At 41.8% G+C, this 26,820-nt stretch overlaps 1 protein-coding gene across 10 annotated transcripts in view; it reads right to left on the minus strand.

Moving 5' to 3' along the window:
- The window catches only part of SDK1 (sidekick cell adhesion molecule 1), a 378,688-nt gene that overhangs the window by 108,769 nt on the left and 243,099 nt on the right, over positions 1-26,820 (minus strand). For all 10 annotated transcript variants that reach the window (XM_085592158.1, XM_085592155.1, XM_085592154.1 and 7 more), the window contains 9 exons: positions 25,910-26,104; positions 24,603-24,719; positions 24,205-24,372; positions 22,169-22,271; positions 20,934-21,110; positions 13,011-13,147; positions 6,223-6,370; positions 5,235-5,375; positions 1,639-1,820 (listed from right to left, as the gene is read on the minus strand). In XM_085592158.1, coding sequence (XP_085448284.1) covers positions 1,639-1,820; positions 5,235-5,375; positions 6,223-6,370; positions 13,011-13,147; positions 20,934-21,110; positions 22,169-22,271; positions 24,205-24,372; positions 24,603-24,719; positions 25,910-26,104 — 1,368 coding nt within the window. The remainder of the gene's footprint in view (positions 1-1,638; positions 1,821-5,234; positions 5,376-6,222; positions 6,371-13,010; positions 13,148-20,933; positions 21,111-22,168; positions 22,272-24,204; positions 24,373-24,602; positions 24,720-25,909; positions 26,105-26,820) is intronic.

The raw sequence follows: 26,820 nt of genomic DNA on the forward strand, positions 1-26,820 counted from the left end.
CCAATATGAAATAAATCAGAAATATCCAGCTTTTTTTCTGTCTACCCAGCACTGAGGAATTACATGAAGCCAAAGAGGCCATTGCAGGTTGGCCTGCAGTCTAAACACTCTTGCTGATTAACATGAATGCAGGACTGACTACACCTAATTTATAACAGAGGATTTATGCCCTTATAAATGACAACAGACAGCCAATCAATAAAGGATGATAATAACTGCACATAATATCAAGGGAAATTAGAGTCAATTACAGGGTTTAAGAAAAAGGAGTGTGAAGTCCAAACCTGGGCCTTAATAGATGGAAGGTTAAGGTACTATGATAGCTTAAAATGTGCAAATAAACAAGGTAATGAATTACAAGCATCATCACAAAAAGGATTCAAATTCTGTGGGCAAACCAATTCTCTGCAGAGCTTAGGTGTTTAGTGGGATAGAAAACATTAATCCTGGCTGAAGGAGAAGACTTCAAGAAAAACATTTCAAGGTCTGCTATAAATACTTCTAGAATGAGGTTGAGTGTGCCTAGGCTCCTCTGAACTATGAGACTTTACATGCCCTAAGACAAAATATAGATAGTTCTTTCCCTAGTTGTTGTGGTTAATTAGTGTTGCAGATGAATAATTTGTTCTTTAAGATCTCCCTACACCTCAAACTGTATCTAATCATGCTATAACCTACTCCTAGCAACAATTAACAAACATCTTCTTCACTGATTTAGAATTAACTGATGCACTGTAAATCTGCAAGTTTTTAAAACAGTATAATTGCTTTATGACCAGCCCATGTACTGTCCAGTGCTCAGCATCCAGCACAACCCTGCAATTATGGGAATATATGGAAGCCTTAAGGACCTGGCACTTAATTATCCTACAGATTTTTATACCAATCTAGAGGTGTAAACATGCCTTACACTGGTTGTAAAAAGTAATTACATATCCTTTTGTTGGTATAATTTATACTCTTCTTAAAGCACTTAGAAAAGTGTGGAGGAGCTGTAGCATAAAAATCAGGGCTTTAAAGATCATTTTATCTTCCCCTTTGGAAGTATCTGCACCATTCCTGAAATGCTTCAGAACCCTTTCTCCACAGGTTGTATTTCTCTCCCTATGCTTTCCTTGCAATTTATTCCATATTTCTAAAACAAGGTTTTCTGTGATTATCAGAACTAATGCGGCTGGTTCACTCTATCTCCTACATTGCATATGCAGCATCTTGCTTGCCTTGGCCATGATAAAACCAATTCCCTGCCATATTTTTTCTAACTCTCCTGGCAGGGTAACCTCAGCCCCTGCCTGTCACAGGTCCCATAAATCCATTCCCCAGGACCCCAGCTCTCATCAGCATTTCTATTTATTACTTCTGCTGCAGCTGACTCTGACCTGCGAGCGTGCCAACACGTCATCTCGAGGGTCAACAAAACAGATAATTTTTTTCCTTCACTCCCAGCTTTTTCTGCAACAGAGATAGAGCAAAGACTTGGCTCTGACCAGGCACTTGAAATTTGCAGGTGCTTCCTGCTCCAAGCTGTCTATCAAGTTTGACTGAAGTGACCATTGATTTCCCGGGTTCTAAGGTGGGCAGCACATCCCCTGGGGAAGCCGTGGGCCGATCAAGGAGATCCTGCTGGGATTTGCTCACCTCCCTGCAGTGTGTACTCTGTCACAGGCCTGCTGAAGGCTCCCAGCCCAGCTCCGTTGTAAGATGCCACCTGGATTTCATACTGGGTCCAAATGATCAGGTCTTTCACCAAGCAATAGTTGATTTCTGCACTGGTGATGTTTTTATACTGGTACTCTCCTGGGAGGCCGGCCAGGCGATACCTGCCATATGGGGAGAAGAATTAGCTGGTTAATTAGATGGTACCAATTAGAGAAAAAATATCCTGGCTGACAAAATAGCTTCCTTTGTGAAGAGGCAACATGCAAAATTTTACAGCAGAATTTTACCAAGAATAATGAAAAATAATCAGGAGGAACATAGCAACTCCTGATATCGTGTTTGACTGCTATAGTATTTATAATCTGATCTCACTGAGATTACAGGCTCAGGGCTAAACAAAACGGGTATTTTATCCTGTTTTATGGTTGCAGAAAAATTACAGCTTTTTAAATGTGGCTTGTCTAGTAAAAGCTGTGATTTAGTATAAAAAATAGCCCAGATGTGATTTTTATCAGAGTGCTGTTGTAAATCAGCCTGAGAAATTGTTTTTTCCCTTCACTTCTGAAATCTGAAAAGGAAGAGCTCAGAGGGCTCTGACCTCCTAGAATCTCAGCCACTGGCACTCCTGGCTTCCACCAGAATTTACTTCACAGAATAATTAAAATAAGGATTGAATACAGACTGAAGGGTTGGATAAGCACTGGAGTTCCAGGAGCAGGGCTGTGTCAAACACAGGTGGGTGATAAATATCCTGAAATTCGTTCTGCTGATATATGAGCAGCTGAAATACCAAATATATTTTCTCACGTAAAAACTGTATTCCAGAAAACAGAGCCCCTTTGATGTGTCTCTTCAGGCCAACAAACTACATTGAAGAACTAGACTATAGAAAACAAACAAACCTTGCAAATCTGTGAATGTGAATAATACTGTTTGTTTTCCTTTCTTTAGGAAAGCAGTACAGTGGATGCTCACAATATGCTAATTTACAAAAAAATAAAAAAAACAGAGGCCAAATAAGGGACACAAGGCTTTACTGTTCCATGAAGAAGACAAATAAGGAAACATTTGTATTTTTATTCACCACACAACTTTTATACACTTACCCATCCTTTGCTTCACTGCAATCACCAAAAGTTTATTGACACAGAACAATTTCATTGACATCTTACAGAGACATTTTAAATTCATCTAAGTAAAATCAGTGAAACGTTTATGACTAGACAACTTCACGTGTTTCATCCAGAGATTTTTGTTCTAAAGTCTTCCTATAAAGATCAGTTCTTAATCACTGACATCTTTATTTTCTGCTGCTTGCCTGACCGTCCTTTAGCACACTTAATATTTGTAATGTTACACTGGTGTGATTCCATTTACGAAATATAAATGGAAATAAAGAAATACCAGCCCTCTGCTGAGTTTATTGAATGTTTTGCTCCCCCTTTCTCTCTCTCTGTCCTGTGCAGAGCTTGTGCTCCCTGGCAAGTCAGTTCTTAGTCCCCTGCCCAGCAGACAAGGTGTAAGTGCTCCTGTGATTTAATCTGTTATGCTGTTAGCAAGGCAGAGCCCTAAATGCAATATTGGCAGTGAGGAAAAGGGCAGAGGAAGGAGGCCAGTTCAGAAATGTCATGTCTTCATGATTTTTCTCACCATGGACTTTGATGGATACTCCACATGACTTGTGCAGTGCACCTTCACTTTTAAAGTTCAGGTGTTCCATCAATTTAGCATCTTGCATGTCTTGAGTTTTGGGTCTCTGGAGTGGCTGGTGCTTTTCATTCTGCTATACCCTAATTCTGCAGAAATCAGTGCAGGACACTGTTCTTCAGTGGATATTGCTGTGACCATACAATTCAACTGGGAAGAACAGCCTGTTTTATTACCTGGGATACTTGTGCTTTTATGTGATAATCTTAAAATCTTGTTGAATAAATGGTTTCTCTGCTCTGATGTCAAGACAAAGCAGGAAGACACCAAAAACGTTCACAGATAGAGCATAATGAATATGAGCACTATTAAAATGGAAAGAGATGTTCCACCAAGGTCAGGGATCAATTATTCAGATAAATACTGTAGAAAGTACCAAAGTTAAACATTATTGGAAATGCTATATGGAGAAAATAGCACAGATTGCCAGAAGTAGGAGCTTATGGGATTGTTTTTTAAAGGACTTAATGCTGAGACTAGGAAAGACTCCCTGGCAATAACTGAGGAACTAATCTTAACACTGAGCAGACCAATTTGAAGGGAAGAACTGCATAAAGAATGTTTGCACCCTTGGCAGATGGGAACCCACGACTCAAGACAAGGGTCAATCTGCAGGCAGAAGTTAAAGGACCTTTCCTCACTGATGGATGACAAAATGTTGCAAACTGAGCCCAGCCCTAAAACCTTGTACCAACAAGGTTTTGTTGTTTTTCACTTGCACAAGGGGCTCACCTCTGCTGAGGGGCTCTGTGCAGGGGAAAGGGAGACAAACACACTCAACTCTGCCTGCAGACAGAGGGAACTTCCCAGGGCTGTTCTGGGAGCTCACCAACACTCTTAGCATGACAAAAGCCTTTCCATCCATGCCAGTGGAAGTAGGAGCAAAGCTTGAACAGGATGTTTGCATTTAAATGGCAGCATTTAGTTATCTTTTATGGTTCTGGAGGACACTGTATTAAAAATGTCAGCAGCCTGCCTACAGGAGGCTGTAACCATCACTTGGAAATACATCATGGGATGGGAGTTTCCCACAAAAAATGCCTCCCTCACTACAGGTGTGGCTCTAGCTGGCTGCTAGCACTGCAGGGTGTGGAGGATGCCAAATGAGCAATAATCTGTAGGAGATTTTGGTAGGAGTGAATACTGAGTCCCAAAAAATCACCTAAGGGAAATGCTCTGCAAAGTCTCTCAAGTGACAACAACCTTTCCAAGACAATGAATCCTGGGTAAGCAGCCAGACTGGATGGGTGCAGGATTCCCAGTTACCTGCCTGAATGTGTTTCTCATTAATAAATACAGAGAGGGCTGAAAGAATCTTACTCAACTGGCTGATTTTCAAAACCAAACCAAGGTCTGCCATGAAGCATCTGACCTGTCATTCCCTCTCGCCATTTTGTTTGGCACAAACCTGAAGTTTATTGATTCTTTTGCTGCTCCTGCATAGGCAGGAGCCCTGTTGTGTCTTTGATAAATTTAATTAACCTTTTGAGCAGGGAGCTGAGCTTGTAATAAGCAAATATACATCTGCATAGGCTGCACTGTACCAGCCTCCCATGTGAACACTTGCATTACTTGGAGCTTCACTTCTCTTTGAAAATGGAATAAAAGGATGTGGCGAGTCTCCACAGGGAGCAGGTCCTTTGGTGCAGTGGATGCAGCCCTCAGACTCTCTAGGACAGACAAGCCAGAATTTAAGTGGCTGTTTTTTTCACATTTAACAAATCAGGGCAGCCTGAGCATCTTCAAACAATAACCAATATCTTCAATTCAACTAGAGATACCTTTTATTACCCTCTTAAGTCACCATTTGAACTCCCCTGTGCACACCTGAACCTGTCTCTGCATTCCCAGATTAAGAAAGGATTTACCTGAGGATGTAGCCATGGAGAACCCCATTGTGCTCACTCTCAGGAGGAGGCTGCCACTGGACCATGATGGACTGATTGGTTCTCCCACTGGCCACGATGTTTTTAGGGGGGGCACTGGGGGGCTCCTCAGGTAGCATCAACCTAGAGTACAAAAGAATGTGATGGACATGGGTGTTGAAAGAAATCATAAATAACAGTCTATTTCCTGTATCCACTCCAAGTGAACCACTCTTTGTTATCACAGTCTGATGACTAGAAAGAAATATAATGCTGATCAAACTGCTGAAGACATGCATGAAATAGTTACAACAAATCAACATAATAGGAAATCAGTTAAGCAAGCAACAAGACAGACAGCTGAGGTAACCCTATTCTCTTGGAATCACCCAGGCTGCTACAACTCTTTAAAAAGATTACAAGGCTGAATGAGTAAAAGCTCGGGTCCAGTGTCTGTGACTCCTTCCAAATTGTTTCTTTCAGCTCTTTCAATATTTTTTATATCAAACTCCCACATTTTGAAAAAGCCATTTAGAGTTCAGCTGTTCTGCAATTCAAGCTTGCAGCAAGCTTCTTCACAGAAGAAGGGGGATGCATTTGAAACTGAATATGATGAAGCCATCCCTCTCTGTCACATCTGGGTAAATTCCAGAAATGACATTGCCATGACAGGGTGAGAGCTGTGCTCCTGCCCGGGCTAACTGCTGGGGCTTAGCATAAGAGCAAAATGTAATTTCTGAGATTCTGCTCAACTGATACTCTGGAATATGAGGACGCCTCTCCCATGATGTGCTGATCTCCTGCATCCCCCAAATGCCATCATCCTCAACTCCTGCCAGCTGCAGGGCATTCTCCAGACACTTGGGAAATGGCAACTTCTCCATCTTCTCAATCATTGCGCAAAAGTTTATTTTATTCCTTCATTCCCAAGCAGCATTTTCCCCTCCCCAGGTTGCTGTCCCTTCAGCACACAGCCCCTGACTGTCATTACCTGCTGGTCTCGGTGCTGTAGCGGCCCTTGCCCACCTGGTTGACTGCACACACCCTGAACTGGTAGGTCCTGGCTGGAGTGAGGCCACTCACAGTGACACTGGTCATCTTCGGGTCAAGGTTTGACAGGTGAACCTTCCAGGGAGAATCTGTTGGAAAAATTAGCATGGGAAAAAAAAGAAAAAATATGAAAGTGCCTGTCAAAAGCCTTGCAGAAGTGAGAAAATAGCTCTGACTGCTCAGAGCTCTTCGTGCTTGCTTCCCTCAGAGGAACTTTGGGAAGAAGTTTCTTTTCAGCAGAAGAAACCTTCCTGTCAGCCCACACGGTTATGCAGATTGCACATTTGTCTACTGGAAAGTGATGCTGCACATGTCATGGCATAATAAATAAAAACTATATTCATTAACATTTTAATAAAAGAGGAAACAAGCATGATAAAGACAGATGGGCTGTGTATTTCACAACCCATCTGTTTGGCAGGCCATCACACCACCACACCCATGAGTGGCTCTGGTGGAAGGATTCTAATGAAATTCACAGTCAGTTTGGAATATCTTCCTACCCAGCTTGCAAGCAGGTGTAGAAGCGTGACTCTCTCTGCCAAATCAGTCCTTTGCTGCAAGACCTGAGAAAACTTCAGCTGCTGATTCTACGTGTCTGCAGTCTTATTTTTTTTTTTCCCAAGTGATATTATTCAGCTTGGAGTCTAATTGTCCTAGGAAGACTCCCTGGTAGAAAGAGCCCTGGCAGCACTCTAAACCCCTCGCTGTCAGTTCACATATTCTTGCCATATCAAGCTCCTCTGATGCCCAAATTACATTTACAAGTTTTCAAAGAGGTCAGAAATGAACCATGTTGAAAATTAAATATTCTGACATTTTGTCTTCATAGCCTGGTGTCACATATTCTCCCTGATGTCATGAGTGAAATAGTCAGAGAGAGGTGACATTTGGTCTGTGTTGCAACAGTACAGCAACAGAATCAGCCAATTTGAAGATTTGTTCAGTTTTTAAATAATACCAGCTGTTTTCATGCTCCCTGCTCAAAATTACTAACACTTCTGGAAATTGCTGAGGAGCTCGCTGTAGATTTTGGCAAAGTTATCTGTGCATGTTGCTCATCAGAAGTGCATCGTGGCTCCTGGCAGGTCACCTCAACGTCTGCCTGAAAATGAAGATGAGATGTCCCAAACGTGGAAGGCTGCTAAACTTCACACCAAGACAGAAGCCACTCATTTTCTGCTTTTCTGGCAGATTCCTTAGCAAGTTGAAGTCCTCTAGGGTGTGATGCCAGTTGAGCTATAAACACTGCATCTTCAAATTACTCCAAATGTATTTATTCCAGTAAGGGCTTTGCCAGAACAAAGCCTTTTTTAACAGGAAAACTGACACAGCAGAATACTGGGAATGCTGGAGAGGGACATTTGCACAGCAGTAAAGGTCTGTTCTTGCCAATTGTTGATTTAACAACAGCCACTTTGGCTGCAAGATCTTGATGTCAATTTATCATAGCTGAACATTGGATTTCTTTTAGAGAGCTCTTAGAGGGAGCACACCTGTGCCATCTAGAAAAGCATTGCTTCGGAGTTTTTTGCACCTTAGTTCCTCCTGAATTTTCACAGGCTTCCCTTGAGACTTCCCAAACAGCCTTGTTACAGCCAGAGTGCACAGCAACAAATCAAGGGAAGCTGGAGGTAAGGTATGGCTGACCTAGTGCACTGTCTGAAGGAACTTCCTGAGGAAAATGGAAGAGCAGACACCAAGAAGGGAGAGAAATACCCTTGTATGAGCTACTTGGGCAGTGGTCCGTTTCCCAGAGCATTTAATTTGTTTACTGCCAGTGTAAACACCACCTGAGAGTGCTTAACCCAAGCAGCTCAATGTAGTGAGCAGTTTGATTCAACAAGAGGCCCTATTAATCTCCTCAGCACCTTGGGGCTTAGCTCTGTTTATATGCTGCATCTGTAGAATACTTTATTAATTCTTTTTCCTCTCCTGGTGGAAGATAAAAGATCTGGCAGGAAGAGAGATTAAACTGGAAACTAATATAAACGAAGCCTATTCATCTCCTGGGCACTCTGATTCAGAGAGGAGGGTGGTTCAGGGAGCATTTGCTCACTCCTGGAGCACTGGATACACCAAATGTGCAGAGTATCTTTAAAATTTAAATGTCAAGTCTTTTTTTTTTTACAATCAATAAACAAAACACTCAAAAAAAAAAAATAAAAAAGGATCTCCCTCTTTAGATACACACAACCAACCCCAGGATTGTGCAGAAGCTCTTTTCACTGCGGAGAAGAGCAATTCTGACAAGGGAAACATGCCATAAAATTTTCAACACTGCCTCTCCTGTCCTCCAGGGATGGCTGTCACTCACCTGTCCTAGGAAGCCTGGAGAAGCTCCATGGTGACAAAAGACTTGCCAGGTCAAACTATTAAAAAAAGTCTCTGTTAGACTGAACAGACTCTGCTAATCCTTCATTTAACTTAAGCTGCCCAGAACATACTCTGGGCTCTGCTGCTCTTCCCCTGTAATTGCTGCTGTCTGAACAACTTCCATGTTGAGCTGTCTGTCGTCTCACAAATATTGGGAATTCTGAATTAACTCTGATTGCCTCTCCAGCTTAATTTATTGGAAATGAAGAAACTCACAGGCTGTTCTCTGGTTTACAATGTCATTTTGGGGTTTTAGAAATGACATTTTTTTTTTCTGTCATGAATTTTTGGATGCGCTTGTGACGCGTTCAATAACTCTGGCTACGTGCCAAGAGGCATTTCTTCTCTATTTCCCACTCTACCCTACAGTTCATGCATTAATTGCAATTTCCCCAAAAGTCATTTCTAATTTGATATTACCAATCAGATCTACTGCAGAAAACTGATTTTTGCAGGTTTAGAACACATTTCCATCTCTTTCCTTCTCAGGGGGTTTGGCATAGATGGCATCATCAGAATTTGCTGTACTGCTAGAATACACTGAATTCATCTTTCAAACCTTTGTAGCAATGTGACATTGCAAAAAATCCAAATGAAAGCTAAATGGTTCATCCCTTGTTTAGTAGGACCTATGCAAGGTCTACCAGTGGCCTGAAAAAAAGTATATTTTAAAATTATCATATCTGAGCCACAATCATAATGACAATGCAGTTTTACTTTGATTTTTGCAAGGATTTATCAAGGAGTTCAATATTTGCCATTTGAATATTCCTTCCAAATTCAGGATGCCAATCCATAGGTTTTAGTTAAGCATGTAGAGATGCTTTCCACAAGAATTTTTATTATCTCCTCATTAGCACAACGTGTTGAATCTGAGTTATATCATCACCTCATATAGCACAGATATCCCAGAATACAATAAAACAAAAATGGGCTTTTATCTTCATTGTCCTCAGCAGAATTCTATAAGACTTAATTCATTTTTTCAGTTAAAAGACTATTCAGAATATTTTTTTATTAATTTCTTTAGTCTAAACCTCTTTGGAATAAAATAAGCATATCCCCTCCTAACTCCGTGAAGATGCTTCATTGGAATTCCGAGGTAAATTGCAATGGGGCTAAACAGGTCATGAAACATCCAAAATTATATTAGTGCAAATGACAGCAATGCATGGTACTATTTATTTGAAAATCCTATTTCAAATCAAGGTTCACATTCTTGGCTCTGTGTGGGCAGGAATACTTAATGACTGTGTTTCCTTGGAACTGTGTTTTTCAAATTAGATTGTAAATTTGCCCCCAAATGTTTAAGGCCATATGTCTCAAATCACCCACAGACAGTCTACTGTGAATACTTGCATTTTGAGAATTATTGCGTTGTGCCAAATACATTAATTTAAAAAATTAGGTGGCTAGAGTTGTTCATATTCCCAGCAATTTATGTGCACGATCTGCCACTGTTTTCTTCCCTCTAATTAAAATAAGGGTTTTGTATCTCTTTACTGAATTGATATTAATGAAAAGGAGTTCTAATCCATGCCAGGTGGAGTGACACGCCTCCCTCTAATGCAGCTGGTAATTAAACTCCTGAAATTTATACTTGTTATTTTGAATCCTCTTCAGCTATTTCTCTGCAACAGACACTGTTGTGTATTCATTGATGGTAAGTGCTTCAAAACCTACCATGGGTCCTAAACCTGTGAGAGAGTTATCCAAAACAAAACACCTAAAAAAAGCAACAAAACAAGGCTACTTTTCAGCACCTGTAACCAAAACACTCCAACTCCAAATATTCAAACTCCACAGAACTAAGAACAAAATCTGCACAGCATTGCTAGCTGGAAAATAAACCCTAATTCTGAAGGTGTCCCTCCTTCACATTTGAAAGTTCACATTTGAAGGGGGACGGGGATGGGAGATGCATTGCTCTGTTGTGACAGTGACAGAGCTCGTGGAGGGTGTTCCCTGTCTCCCTGACAGTCACTCCTCCTTCTGCAGCACAAATCCCAAACAGAAATTGTTTTTGAAAAGCAAAGAGTTTCTGCAGTCATATCAGGCCAAGCTATACCTACACAACATCAAATACCAGCTTTGTGCACAAACAGTGCTTGGGATGGCTGGGAACAAAGGGAAGGTGATGGTTTCCAGAGGAGCAGGAGGTCTGGAGAAGCTAAATATTAACCACACACTGCTGAGATCAAAATAACCCTGAAAAACAAACACTTCAGGAAAATAGAAACCAAAACAAGCCAGTGTCAGTGTGCAGACATTTCAGTCAGTGTTCCAAACCAAAGTCACTGCTGACATTGCTGTCCTGTTCTGTAAATATGGAACAAGAGAGCACAGCAACAGTGGACTATCCAAGGGCTCAGATTCTTTCCTCTTCTACTTCTGTGGGCATTGCACATAAAAGGCAAAGTGAATAAAGACAAAAATTTAAAGGACAGCAAGACCTGGGATATATCTGGGAGTTAAGAAGCTCAGTCCACAACAAACCTGGCCTGAGGCTTTTGCAGCTTTGAGCTGTGGCAGGACACAGACCTGTGCTTTGGGATGATGAGACCCTCTCAGTGGCAGACTGCAATGGCATCAGCCAAAAAAATTTAATCTATCACAGAGTGAGCAATGGTTCACAGGACCCTGTGGTGTTCTCGGGGACTGTGTGCATGCTTTCCAAAGAACTACTGTTGATTTTGGCTGAGCCTTCGACAAATTTCAGTGAATTAATTCTAAAATGATGGCATATCTACCCCATTCCTATACAACTGCAAAGCATCCTTGGTAGAAAGGACTTGAAGACCTTCCAAACTCCTCCATGACAAAAGAAAGATGATGGATTGAGATGATCTTCAAGGTCCCTTCCAATTGAAACAATTCCATAATTCTCCTGGCACTGAATGAGCTGCCTTTTCTTTCAGGGACTTCTCCCAGTCGATGCAGCCCACTGCAGGATCCAAGTGCACGTGTTCTGCCACCTCTGTGCTGTCTCTGTGCAAATACAGCTCTAGGACCTTTGCATCATGTTCCCAGACTGGGACTTCACTAACTTGTCATCAACAAAGCCACTGGGAAACAAGGAGCAGAAGGGAAACATCCTTGGGCAAAAGACCAGGGAAGGAAAAGAAGAAAAACAGGCAGCAACTGGCCTGTAGCTATGGGAGGGAAGGAGAAAAGAGTGAAAATAAAAAGGAAGCTGGTGATAAAACGGTAGAGGAGTATGAGTGCAGGATCATGGATTTTCTTACTCATTTGTAACAAAAAGATCCAGAGTCTTTGATTGAAAAGAACTATTTTAAGGGCAGCAGTCCTGGGCATGACTTTGGATTTCTGCTAGGATTAGAAACCTGCACTTTGCTTAACAGTTGTGAAGATCATTGGTTCTGGGACCTCCACATCTGAGAAGTTATGCACTCCAGCCTGCAAAGCAAAAGGCTTGTATGTGATCTGAAGCTCAAGTTCCCCTCAAGCTCTCAGTGTGGCAAAACAAACTGCTGCTCTCCAGATAATCAGAAATCAGAACTGTTTCACATTCAGTTATGCAGTAACTAATTTCCACATGTCACAAAAAGTGATGCTCTTAATTTTTTCATCAAGAATCAATTGTTCAGCTTGGATTTCCAGCTCCTAGGGTGATAGAGATTAGAAAGTATTGCCAAGGTGACCGATTTCCATATACCCTCATCTTTCCATCAACTCCTCAAGAGGCATTAGCAATGTCCCTGAATAACCTTGCAGACAGAGAGCCACGGAGGGCCTGGTGTACAGCATGCTAAAACTGGCAAGTGGCAATTTCCAATGCCCAGGTTTGTCATGCAGGAAGTCAGATATTTGGATTGCACTCGACCATTCTCAACCACCTACCTCAAGGAAGGGTGTAAAATGATAATCCAGAGAAAGCAGAGAAAACATAGGAGCCCACAGAGAGGTAGGACAGCAGCTCCTCTTGACATCCAGGTTTGTTCCTTTGACAGACCATCAGTTGTTTGAATTATCCCCCTGTCTGCATATTTTAGGTGAAACTGGGGCTCTGAATACACCAAGAAATCCACAAAACTGGAGAAAAAGCCATGGGAAGGAACAAACTGACTACTGCTGTTGTACTGAGGAATGAGCTGTTGTGCCTCAAGTCTGGCTGGCAACACCAGAGGTGGAACTAAGTCCTTCCTGTAAATAAATCCCCCCATCTCAGCCTTCTTTGTCATTCCACTCTTCCAGCATGCAAACACCTGAGTGTAAAACCCCTTTCTGAAGGCTTTGGCCAACTGCAGCAGCATTTTGCCAGCAGCTCTGGGGAGAGGTGAGTCTGAAGGAATGGTTTAAGAACACCACGAGGCTGAGAAGTATTTGACTTACTGTTCTCAGAGAGCTCCACCACGTAGTAGAGCACGGGGCTGTTGCCGTCGAAGGGGCGCACCCAGGAGAGCACCACGCTGCGGCTGTAGGAGGAGTTCAGGGTGGCCACCAGGTTCTGAGGGGAGTGAGGCAGCTCTCTATGGAGGAAAAAGGGCAAGAGAGGGAAAAAAAATAAACCAGCACAGAAAAATTAATCTATATTTCATCCAGCTCCAGTCTTTTAGGCCGTTAAAGGCAGGCGACATCAGCCCCGTGTGATGATGGATATAAAACCACCAGCAGCTATTGTACAATTAAATAAATGAAAGACATCTCAGAATTCTTCACAATTTTATCTTGTTTGGAGGGGTGTGGAAATTTAGGCTGAAAGTCCCAAGGCTGATGCATAGAACAGCTAATGGACATGTTGCTAAATGTGGCAAAAAGCCAATTTTCATCCTGTTTTTGACTGAGCAAATTGGTCAATAAATTTCCTCTCTCACTTTTTCTCCCGTCTTGCAATGATGTCCTACAATGTGACAGCAGTGATACGTATAAATAGTAAAACACATGGGAGATATGATTTAACATGGAATTTTTCATACTCAAGGAAGCAGAAGACATTGACACTATCCACACAGAGCGACTAATCAAAATTACCATATGTATTCTTAGGCTACAGAACAGCTTGATTTACTCACGGATTCAAGGCTTATCCTGTCATGGGTAGAATCCTTCCTCCCTATAATAAGGATTTTTTTGGAAGCACCCAACCAGAAAATGTAGTGAAAATGCCTGCAGAAACCCCATGGAAATACAACATAAAACATTTCAAAAACAAAAATAAAGCAGCAGCTCAATTAAAATGTGTAATTTCTACACATAAAGGAAATTTGTGGAAAAACATTTCATTTGTACCCATTGGCTGAAAGAGGGAGCTGCATGGTGAAGTGAGAACACTAAATTCTGCTGCAACCCTTAAATGCTGATGTGTTTTAAGAGATAAAAGTCCTCCAGCATTATACTTAAGCATGATTTTTGCTCCTTATCATTCTGGTTCCTAAGGAGAATGAAGATTTTGGAGTGAAAGGAAAGCAGGAAGGGCCAGTTTTTACCCATTCAATCTGCCCTCCTCCCCAGGAAGGCTGAGGGTGACCCTTCCACAGCTCAGGCCAGAGCACAAAGCCATGAGGACACTCACATGCTTGCATTAAAAATGCAGCAATTCCTGCTTGTGATGTATTTTGCCACTGAAGACTCAGAGTTATTTAAAAACCGCAACTCCTCAGCCACTCACCAAAATAAATACAGGCTCTGGCTCCAAGCCAGAACAATAAATATGTCCTGGATTTCTGTTTCTACTGGAAGATTGAGGAACATATGGAGAGCCAGACAATAGTTTTATTATTTTTCCGTTAAGCCGTGAATGCTTTTGTTTACGTGTTTCTGATGGATACACACTGTGGAGTTAGCATCAAAAAAAAAAAAAAAATATAAAAAAAAAGAACTTAAAAAAAACCCAACTTGCTGGAAGAGCCAAAGAGTGGCAAGAAAAACACACAACTAATGAGGCACCAGAAGCAGAAGGCACTTCCCTGCCCACCTCTCTCCAGGCAAGAGGAGTTGATATTTCCTAAGGCTAAACCTGAGACTCAAAGCCTTGTCTCATCTCATTTGACTTTAAACGCAGAACCAAATTAGCAGCACAGTGACCCCAGGCTCTTTCTGTAGTAAACATGGAATGACACCTCAGGGTGTGATTCAAATCTCAACTTCATTAAATCGCTTGCTTGGGATGCCTTGATGGTGAGGAGTTTAAGTTGACTGTTCTCACTCCTTTCTGGGCGTGCACTGACAGCTCAGACATGGTCACGTTGGGGCTAAAACAAACAGCAGGCACAGAAAGGATCATGTGTGGGCCCAAAGGGAGTAGATTTTGAACACAGCACTGTGAAATTTTGGATAAACACATTTAGGAAAGAGGGGAACCTGGAAATAAAGCAGGAGGGCAGCTGACCTGGGAGACAGAGTGTAGCTGTCACTGGAAAGTGTGGGGGTGTAAGATATGGCCATTTACCCAGGGACTACAGGAGTGTGCTGCTTAATTTTGAATGAAACATTAAATTATAATAAACATTAAACCCCCACCACAATTTATCATTATGTCCTAGGCAAGCTGGTTGGAAAAGTTTTTGTGATTAAGCTGGCAAAGGTAATTACTGAAGGGAAGAGTGAAATGTCTTGTTGCTACATGCCTCACACAAGTCCCAGTCCCCACTTCATTTATCACCAGTCCCTGCGGGGAAGAGCTCAGAGCAGGGCTGTGGCTCCAGCTCCTCCTGCAAGATGATGGCCACAGAAGCAGCAGTGTGAGAGGAATGGCTGAGGGGAAGCTCACAGCAGATTATCCCCATGTATCTGCTGTTCTGGGCAGCAAGACTTAAAGCTCAGTCTCTTTTTCCAAGTGCACAACACTCAGAAGACTTTTGGAAAAGAGTTTCGCTGTTTTTCCCTGTTTTTTAAATGCACAGACTGGGTTAAAACCTGGGGTTTTGCTTGCTTAGGATTTGGGTTTAGTAGATTTTTCTCTCAGATTGACAAGGACAATCAGCAGCAGCACAAGGGAAATGGGCACTTTCTGTTCAGACAAGAGATTGAGTAGCGTGAGCTGCTGCCTCCATCCAGGACACCCTATCCACAAATATCACAAATATTGGGTTTGTCTTTACCCAAACGTGTCCACACTGAACAGCAACAGATGGTGCTCACAGATTTAAACCCCCTGAGGCAGGCAGAACAAGTGCCTAAGAAACACACCTGGACAGAAATGAACATTTAAAGCTGCAAAGACATTTCAGCACAGGAGTGTACCTCTCCCATTGTAGTATGCAAAAGCAGAGATTAAAAAGTAGTAATTTCTACTTCAGCATGCACTTACACTTTGTCTCCTCATTTGCTACCACATACCCTGTGGAAGTGATGATAAATGAGACCTGTACCACCATCATGAATATTCACGTTCCCCGAAGAGATCATTGCTTCTGTTTTTCCTTTAAGAGGATTATCTTTCCTTGCTTCCAACACCCAAGAAATTATTACAGAGAATTCTAATTTCAACCCTTTCTCAGGGCGAGGAGGACCTCAGAGTAGAATTGGTCAGCACCAAGAAAGTGGATGAGGTTTAGAGCAATAACACTCAGAGCACTGAACAGACCTTGACCAGACATGCAAAGTGTAGTTCCATCATTATCATTCTTTTGTTCACTGAAGCCCCAACAGGAATTATATGGAAGTTTTTCAATATAGAGTATCTTAAAACTTCATTTTTCTAATGCTGAAGAGTTGCATGGAGGCAAGTTTTCCATAACTTATTTTATGTGATAGCAAAATATGTGCATGGACACTTTAAAATCTGTAATTGATAGATAACCCCAGGGTTAATGGCATTGCCACCAAGGTGACCTGAGGGAACTCTGACAAAGCAATTAAAGTAGTGCATTTGCAAGAAAAGAATATGAAGTCATTGTGACAATCTGGGAGAGAAATATTAGCCAGCTGCAAATGATACATGCTCAAAACAGAAACCCTAATGTTTTGAGTCAGCTCATCACTGCCAGAGGGCAGCTGAAAAATTCACTCAGCAAACACATAGAGTGTTTTATAAAATTAGCTAAAAGCAGACTATTTGCTGAGAAAAATAAACCAGACATGGTTTGGAGAGACTTCTGAGAAAAATGGTCCAACGGCAGGTAATTAGAGAGACTGTGACTGAAGAGGGGATTACTAAAAAGGCACAGGAGATTAAACAAGTTTTCTTGTCAGGTTCTGAAAAGCCCTGCTCCTATTTTATAATGGACTCCCTCCGTGAGGTCCAGCAGGCAGGGTCTGCTCAGGAGCAGCTGGTTCATCTGCCAGGGCTGATAACAGCACCGGGCTGAGGCAGGGAGCAGCACTCAGCCCTGATGGCTCTGCTGGTAAAAGTTTATCATGGTTTAAATTAACAAACACGGCAACTGTTGCTCAGGACTTTGCAGTTTCTCTTGCAAAAGAATCCTTTCCAATTCCTGCAAGGCAGCCCTGAGTTTTGAGGCTCTTTGTCTCTCAGAGGTCTGTAACAAGGGGAATTTTTGGAATTATAGGGTTGCCGAGTTCCAGAGTGCACAGATTTATTTCCCATTTCAATCTGCTCAGATCTGGAGATGACTTGAGAAAGAGGTTTGAATTTTATGTTTTCTTTTTGCTGAAAATATCTACATTCCTGCTATATCTTCAATGTCAAACAGACACAATGGCATTTATTTCCAAATGCATTTCTAGGCAATATTTCTCCTCTGAGTATCAAGTGCACTCAGACCCAGCAGTGAACCTTGAGTCTTGGATGACATCTCAATAGAGAGCTTGGAAAAATAAATAGAATCCTTCTTTCCAGTGAGGAAGGAATAATATATTCTCAAGTTTGACATTCCTTCTGCTTTCTCTCCCTGGAGAAAGGAGAAGAGATGGACAATTGGAACCAAGGGATGTGGGATCTGTATCATGTTACATTTGTAATTGGACATCATTTTTATCTCACACTGCATTGGCCACACTGATTTTAATTTTAGCAATATTTTTTTATGGGGTATATTGGGAAGAAATTGGAAGAAGTGGCAATTATAAATAGTCCAGTAAAAAGGGTATCCAAATTCATGGATAGATGGCTGACAAAGGCAATACTCTGCATTTCTGGCAACGCACTGGGGTTTATTATAAGTGGTTAGCTCCCCTCTCCTGCTTTTGAAGAAGACAGAACAATAATAGCTCTTTCTCTGATGAAAGGGAACTGAAAGAAGATGAACTTGCTGCCAGGAATAAATTGCCTATTTTTGTAATACATTGTCCTTCCCATATTTTTGCATGCAAAAAGAGCCTAAAAGATTTTACTATATGTTGTGACATAACAGAGGCTTGTAGAGGGCTTTGATTTTCCAACAATACAGCATTACCATACTTTGCAGTCACATTCATACAACAAAGAGATCCTCTAGCATGGGCTGCAGACAGGCTGGTATTGAGCAGTGGGTATCATCAGGCACAGATAGTGGTAATTCTGAATATTTTATACATCCTGAGAATCCTCAGGACACTTCGAGCTGGAATCAGCACAGTTTCCCATCAGGTGAGTGATACATGGTGATAGCTCAGCTTTTGCAGCTTTAGGAACAAGCCTTTTTCCCTCTGTATGTATTTCAGGGTTGTGTATGCAGGACTATAAAAGTAAGCTAAATGAAGCTGGAATGTTTCATAACATGCAATTACTTTCAGGATCAAACCCTGTGACTTGCAGGGATGTGAGAGAAGCGGGGGGCTCATCACCAAATGTCTCTGATATGCAGTTGAGAAATTCTACTAGGAGAAAAACATAGTCAGTGTAAAATTAAAATCTATCTCTTGCAGAATAGAAACATCACTCTCAAATGTTTTACCTCATGCAAATCAAATCAAGTGATGTACATGGAGAATAAACACATTTAGAGGGAAGACAAATGAATGAATAGAGTATCTTGACTAGCAATTAGTTTCTGTGCCCAAGTACCATCAGTGCAAAATTGATGAGCAAGATAACCTTTGGCTGCACTTTAGCAAGTTCTTCATTAGTTTTTTGGCTTTCCTTTGCAAATATTTTATTTCTTCTTTCATATTGAGGTAGATGATCCATCCTGCCTGCAGCACCAATGTATCTGTGCTGTGCTATCTGTGCAGGTTCTTCCTGCAAGGAACACCACCATTGTCCCCAAGCCTGACTTCCAGCAAGGGCAGGCAAAGGAAGAGATTTCTTTCTTGAAAACTGGACCATCAGAGATTAAATAACCTGGAGGTCGATGGTTTTCAATTGAATCAGTTTGAACAGAAATCAGTAACAAACTTATTTGTGTCTTTGGAAACTCCTCTCGATGGGCACACAGGTGGAGGAGGAACATGCTGGATTCCCGAGGGGGGAAAAAGGTGGGGGAGATTTGGAGTTGTCAGGCAAGGCTATGTACTATCCATTGGTGGCTGCTCCAGTCTGTAACTGGTTAGAGGCCTCCTTTGAACATTTGTCTGCCATTAGTGCTACTCAAGGCACTGAAGTGTAAGTGCTCATCGATGGGAATGTGCATGCCCTGTTTGTTGATGCTCTGCACGAGGGAATTATCCGGGAGAACGGGGAATGTTATAGATCTGTCATTCCTATACAAGCTGGAATTTAATTTAGGCTTCACTTCAGATGTTTCCTTTCCACATATTTTCTTCTTCATTTCACTCCTGTTGTATCGTGTATCTCTCTTCCTCGCAGATCAGTGCTGCTGAGCCAAACGATAATGATGAAAGCTGCAAGGAAATGCAATGTTTTCTGGCAGTATTGCACTACCTGCAGCCCTGCTTTGAAATGAAATGTCACAATTCAAGGTATTATTGAGTGACTTATCAGTTACTTGACTCCCCTGAAAGAGTGGGTCTGATAGATTCCTTTAATTCCTCCAGGAAAAACAGGAGATGGGCGATCAGCAACAGAACATCAAAGGAAGTAGAGAGGCAGGATTAAGAGGCAGTCCCAGTGCATGGGGAGCCAGCCAACACAGCTGGAACAGCTGGGGTGCCTCAGCAGGGCACACAGGACCAGCCTCTCCCAACCAACTTTAGCCCAGATTTTATGGCCCATAAAAGAAGCTCCTCAGTGGTCAGTTGGGAACTGCAAGTAAATCCAATTCCCTGTGCTGTACTGGGCAGCTTTTGCTATTCAGCATTAGGAAACCGTCCTGCTGCTGAAGTGTTTAGCACATATTTATAGCTTTGTTTCAAAGTCCAAGCTTTAACATTCTTTTCAGTCTTTACTGTGATTTTCTGCCCTCCATTCAAAAACCGCCTCAGAGAACAGCGAGCGTGGCTATGTAGCAGCAATATATTCTGAATTGTCTTCTGCTCTTGGATTCCAACCAGCAGTAAAATGCACTCCGGGAGGAGAGCTGAGGAGTGCTTAATTAGAAAAAGAATGTATGACCGCTCTCGGAAAATGGGCATCTGATGGAGCCTTGGCACTGTCAGAATGATGCTGTATCAAACAGCCCTCTGCACAGCAAATCTCAGAGGTGAACTCGTTACACTGCCAACCACACAATTGCCATCTTCTCAGAAACATCAGGCATGACCAGCAGAAACAGATGCAATTTTAGTTAAATTAAAGCGTGCGTACTACTCGAGTAAATAAATAAATAAATAACTCTACATAAAACATTACCTTCTTTTTTTCTTTTTCATTTGATCTGCTCCACACATGTACCAAACCCACAGCTGTTGCTTTTAGTGATAAAAATAAAATGGAAGAGCACTTCACCCCAGTGGAATGACAGAAATAGAAAATATGGAACCATGTAATGACATTTTTATAATCCTTTTCCAGAGCTGAATGGCACTTTAAACATCTTTTTGTTTTTATTTTTAAAGATCCATAGAAATAAAGAAAATCATACATAAAAATATTTTTTTTTCTTGAAAAATTATGTATAAAGAGAATGCAAGAGTAAGCAATGCCCATCCAGGGAGCAGCTATTCTGATAAATGTTTAACAGAGAAAATACTAAAAGGAAGAAAACATTTTCTTGTTTTCAAGCCTTGGCATCACAGCACAGCACTTGGGCTTTATGGGAAAGCCCTGCAGCATGGGGTAATAGAAGGATCCAGGTTTAAAGGGACCTTAGGAGGTCTCTGGTCCAAACTCCTGCTCAATGCAGGCTCAGCCATGAGATCAGAGCATTTCAAAGCAATTTCATTAGCAATGAACCAGCCTTCAAGCCCCTTAAAAAAATGCCTCACACCAAAAAATCAGAACTGCTGACTGTCCACAACACCTAGAATGAAATGTTTAAAAAATCCCCGAGGGTGTCTGAAACCCAATGTGGGGAATATTTAAGCTGGAGTACTCACATCACTTCCAGCCGAGCTGTCCTGGAGTCGTTTCCCCCAGAAGAAACGACCTCACAGGTGTAGTCCCCGATGTCACCCGACCACGTCTGGCTGATGAGGAGGGTCCCGTCCTTCTCTACGGTGATCCTGGAACTGCTGGATGGATTTATTGCAACACTGTCCTTCTTCCAAAGGTACCTGAGTATCAGAAAGCTTCTGTTATTGATCACTTGTAAGAACACCAGAATAGATTGATTTTAACTTTCTGGAAGGGATCAGCTCCTGTCATCACGTGTTAAAAATGACAGGCCCCTGCAGCTACTTTCAAGAACCTTTTACAAATTCAGGTTTTAGATCAAGCGATCAGAATGAAAAATGTAATTCCATCTGAGATATTAAGTATTTTACCAGGAAAAGATGGATACTGTTACATGTCCAAGTTCTTAAATTCACCCCACCAGAAGAGAAACTCTGCAATTTATGGTGGGTGTTGGCCAGCTCTGTAACACTGGGCTGCCAGGATCAGAAACTTGTTGAAGGTCTACTAGAGCTCACATAGCAAAAACACACCTCCCAACATGTCATGTGGGGAGCCCACAGACACAATTTCCCACCTCTGAATTTTTATACCCATATTTCTCTTTCCAAAGTTCTTTCTGCAGTTCACCCTTCAAGCACTCTCCAAGCTCTTCCTTGCATTTTATTTCATTTATGTTGCTTTCAGACTACATTAATTTTCATGGCAAATTTATTTTCAAGTTCTGAGTTTCATCTAGATGCTCTAATTCAAATTTTAATAGTCCAGACAAATTCTGGTTTCCTTTACACGGTTAGAACAGACTATAAGCCCAAGTTATTGAGTTGTTTCCAAAAACATGGGCATCTCTGGTGTTGCTTTTATGCACCCCAGAGTAAACACTTCTGAAATCCTATTCCTTCTCTTTGGCTTTTACTCTCATTAAGTATCAGCCTCTGACAAGTTGGTTTTATTGATAGTGTATTAACCTTGACAGTAAAATCATGGAAGGCTATATTGAAGTCATGAAGTGGAACACAGCTCATTGTAAATAATACATAAGGCTGAAATGGAAGATGGGATTTATATGATTAATGATACAGTGTACAACCTTATAATGCAGTAATCAGGGGTTTGGTGTGAAAATCTGGGGTCCCAAAACTTTTCACCTACTGCTATTCATGCAGCTTATAAAATTAAACTGGGATAAACCAGAGAAACAAGAAGTGCCACCACCAACCTGATTGAGATTCTGGGGTCGTGCGTGGCCTCGCAGCGCAGGGTGGCTGTGGTGCCTTTGATCACCGTGCTGTCCTCGGGAGGGCGGACAATGGAAGTGCGATCTGAAAGGAGCACAGGAGAAATGAGAGCCTTTGGCCTTGGCTACTCACTCAGAGAGCAGCCACCGAGTTCAAAGCAAGAGGGACACTGCTCTTCAAGCCTCTGCTGTGAAGGCTCCTCTTCCTCTACGGACATTGTGACACAGGAGGCACAGCAGCGCAGGGCACGAGTTAAGCCCAGAGGAGAAGAATGGTAAAGCTCTCCAAACTCTCAATTGGCTTGTGCAGGTGTCTGTCAATGCAACTCCCTAAAGTCTCAGCGAGTGTGTGGAAGCAAACGCTGAGGAAACGAACCGTGCTCAAAAGCACAAACAAGACCGAGGAAAATCTGCGCAAAGGAAAATGCACTTAAAAAAAACGAGAAAGAGGTAAACTTAAACAGCACCCTACAGCCTCATCAACCCCAGGACACGGAGGAGCTCCTGGAAGAAAAATCTGCCATATCAGAAAGATGTTGTTTACTTAAATGTTTCAGAGCATCCTTACTCAAGCCCCTCCTAGAGGCTCAGAACACAATAATTGCTGTAACTACAGCAACCTGATCTGGTGTGAAAGATCCCATTATGTGTCACACACAAGAGCAGCAGCAGAAAGCATCAGCTGAGGTAGGGAGACAAACAGGATGAGTTTGGAAGATATGTGGATAATGCTAATAAGTCTCAAATCCCTACAGAGATAATCAGCACCTACTGAGGCATCTCATACATACACAAGAAGGGACCATCAGCATAATCAAAAGCTGACTCTAAACATCATGGAATTTTTAGCATTACTCCTGATGCACCTATGTAAGGCTTCTGGCTTTATAATGGTGCTATTGCTACACAAACATTAGGTTATATTCACTTTTCTTCCCCTCATGCAGTACAATGAACAGGAACTATTTTTAATACCTGTAAGAACCATAGCTTTGAGAATTAATAGGCAGTATCTCCTTTACTTGATCCATACACCTGGATATCATTCAGTTTATGGCATCCTGAAATTTCTACCAACTTAATATTGTCAATAAGACATAAACATGATGGACACAAATATGTTACAGTTACTGTCAGGAATGTTTTCAGGTATTCCCAATTTCAAAAGGAAAAATGTGGCTGATTTAGCTTGCAGAGTTTGGGGATTAATAAATGCCAAATATGCACCACACATCAGCAGCACAATCAGTACTTCAAGTGCTGGAGAGAAGCCACAACATTTTTCTATTAATCCTCATCATCTTCATTATTTTCAGTTGCTCTTAGTCCCTGCTCAGGGATCATTATTTTGTACCTTGAGTAGTAAAAACCATGTTACCCTTCAATTGAACTCACTTAGGAGTTACACAGGTGAACCTCTTGGATCAGACTCACTTCCCTAACAGAAGAAATATAAAAATATAGAGATCAAGGGAAAAAGGTGAATGACAAAACCATTTCATAGGATGCCCTGTCTCACACCAGTCTGTAGTGGGAGGGATTAGCTGAAATCTGCTACACTTTGATTTGGCTTCCAACAGCATGCAGAGCCACAAAAAATACAAAAGTGTGAGGAAAATCCTATCCTATTGTGACTGTGGCCACTGTCTCAGACTGGCCTGTGCTGCCTGCAGATTCCTGGAGGCAGAAACCACCTGAAACCAACCAAATCTACAGGTTAAAAGCTCACACTTGCAATGCAAGACACCAACGCAAAACCTGAGTAAAACTGCAATTGTGATTGAAACTCTATTTAAATAAACTTCCTTTCACAAAATAGAGATTTATATGCATAATTCTCCAAACAAAAAGGGTATTTGTGATAGGCTTCCTAAAATAGACACATTATTCCTATTAAATCATACAAGTAACGCTATTAACGAGAAAAGCATAATTACTAATGAAAATTTCTTGAGTGTACAACAAAAACTGATTAATACTTGATTAAAGTTAGACTTTAAACAAAGCATTATCCTTACTCCACACTGTCAGCATCACAAAAGCATCCAGGGCTCCTTCAGAGTTGGCTGCACAGCAAGTGTAATTGCCAGCATCCTGCAGGAACACGGGCGCTATCTGGAGCCCTCCAGACTCGAGGAGAACGAAGCGAGGAATCTGCACCGAGCCACTGGCTAAGATCTGCTCTCCTGAAACACACGGGGCAAGCAGCACGGTTAGTGCCAGGCAGGGTCAGGGATCAGGCACTGCAATTCCAGCTCTCCCAAAATGTTACAGCCTGCCCAGGCCGCTGGCTCTTGATGGCCCCACAGCGAACCCGCCGGGGAAAAAGGCACTGGATGGATCTACAGGATCTCAACAACAGGAATGGGCAGGAAAATGTGGATTGCAGCTCTTCTACACATTGATAACTGGCTACCTTTCTTCCAGGAGATGGCAGGTCTTGGAGCTCCTGAAACTTCACAGGTCAGTACTGCAGTCATCCCCTCAGTGACTGTGGTGTCCTCTGGGGGCTGGATAAAGGCTGGCTTGATGTCTAGAATAAAAAATTCAAACAAACTCAGTGCCTCACCTCTCAGAAAGATCCTTTAACTGTTACCGTGGACTCCTTTACATCCACTTTTATAGAGCTGATCATGGAGAAGGACATGACAATAAGACATGAAAATCTTTCAGCAGTGACTGTAACCTTTTCTTATTCATCTCCCAGGAATTGCCTAATCCTGTTTATTACCTACACAGAAAATAAAAATCTATCAGTGCTCGTACCTGTACAAGTAAGATAGGTTAAAGAAAAAGGAAGATAAAGATCAAAATGAGTGTTTGGGGGGAACTTGAGAAATCTAGATAAACAAAACTATTTTCCTTCATCTTCATAACAGAGTTCTTTAAGATGAAAAGCAACTTGAGAGAGGCATTAACTTTGAAACTTAAATGTCAGCCAAAAGAATTTAGAACCTGAGCCTTATCCAAGACATTTTCTAAGTTTCTTTCTCTCTTATTTTCCCCCAGTTGCATTTTATTGCAGTTTTTTCCCTGCAGTTTCCTAGATCTATATTGAACTGGGGCTGATTTATTTTCTGAGGCCAGTAGGAATTCTGGTCAGTATGTGCAAAGTGCTCCTGGGCTAAAAATCAGCTTCCTGAAGGGAAGTTTAATATTACAGAAATGACTGTTAATAATCACTGTTAAAAGAGACTACTAGGATTTGTAATTCTTCCATAGAGAAGCATGCACTTCATTAACAAAACCATTTAATCTGACTTTTTGGCCAAAAAAGACATTTAACTTGAATTTTCTTTCTTTTTTCTGACCAAATGCAGTTGCAGAGAAAGGCAAATAAAATGATAGCATGCACAATCATGAAGCAGTAGCTCAAGTTCAGAATGGAATTACATTAGAGTGGAAATTGGAAGGAAGCGAAGGAAAGATAATAGTATTTCACAATTAATTTTCTTTTCACCAAGATCTCTTTTTGCCATGTGAAATAGGGGAGTTCACCTCAAGCCAAGCTCTCCTGATGTCCTGGAGAGCTTTTCCACACGATTCAGCAGATTGCTGAGGCCACAGGGCCATTTTGGGGTTCCTTACAGCTGGGGCAGCTACCCGTGACACGAATTCAGAGCTCTGCAGGTTGAACTAAAGCAGCTCTGAGAAACGCGACGGGCGTGGGGTCACCGACAGGGATGACACCTCCTGCAGCCCGTGGCAGCCCTCCTCACTCACTGGTGACATCCAGGTAGGTGTAGGTGTGGATCTCCCCAGCCTGGTTGCTGGCGAAGCACTGGAAGATGCCGGCGTCCTGCGGGCGCAGCGCGTGGATGCGCAGCCCCCCGCTCAGCAGCACCTTGTACCGGGGGTTCTGCAGCCTGCCGAGGGCAACCGAGTCCTTGTACCACACCAGCGTGGGGATGGGAACACCTGCTCAAGCAAAAACAAATCCTTATTACTCTTTGCAGAGCACGTTTTAGGTCATATCCCCGTTTTCTCATCTTTCTACGCCGATTTGTATTTTTTCCAAGCTGCTTTAAATAAACGGAGGCTGTATCTCACATTATCAATGGTAATAACACACTGCAGGACATAAGGGAATAAAACCAGCAAATACTAAGGGGGAATGTTGAGAAAACATGTTATCAAATTGCTTTCTTCACCCAATCATATTTCATGCTACTACAAAATAAGATTTGGAGCAATTTCATGTTGAAAGCCAGAATCATGCTCCTTAAACAGTGTGGCAATACAGCCAGTCTGCAAGGCTGTTCCATCCCAAATAAGATTCCTCTGTGCTTCTGTAGCTAAGATAGCTGAAATACAAAGGAAATGGCAAATTACACATGAAAAACGAAGCGCTCACATGGCTGTACTTGAATCCCAATCTAGAAGCTTAGTCTGAGTAATGTACAAACAACAATAGGATAGCTTTAAATTATTATTATTTTTATTCAGTTTCAAGCTTCACCTGCTATTTGAAAAAGCAGGCATAAAGAGAAATAAAATTCCTAGCCTAGATAAAAGTTACAGTCCCATTTATTTCTGTTTTCTTTCATGAGCATGTTCCACAAACCCTGACACAGTTATTTCACACATATTTTTGTTGCTGTCATGTCCCTGTCACCTGGGATGAAGTGGCTGTA

The sequence above is a fragment of the Lonchura striata genome, chromosome 14 (assembly GCF_050655825.1).
Source record: "Lonchura striata isolate lonStrDom1 chromosome 14, ASM5065582v1, whole genome shotgun sequence".
Taxonomy (NCBI): Eukaryota; Metazoa; Chordata; class Aves; order Passeriformes; family Estrildidae; genus Lonchura; species Lonchura striata.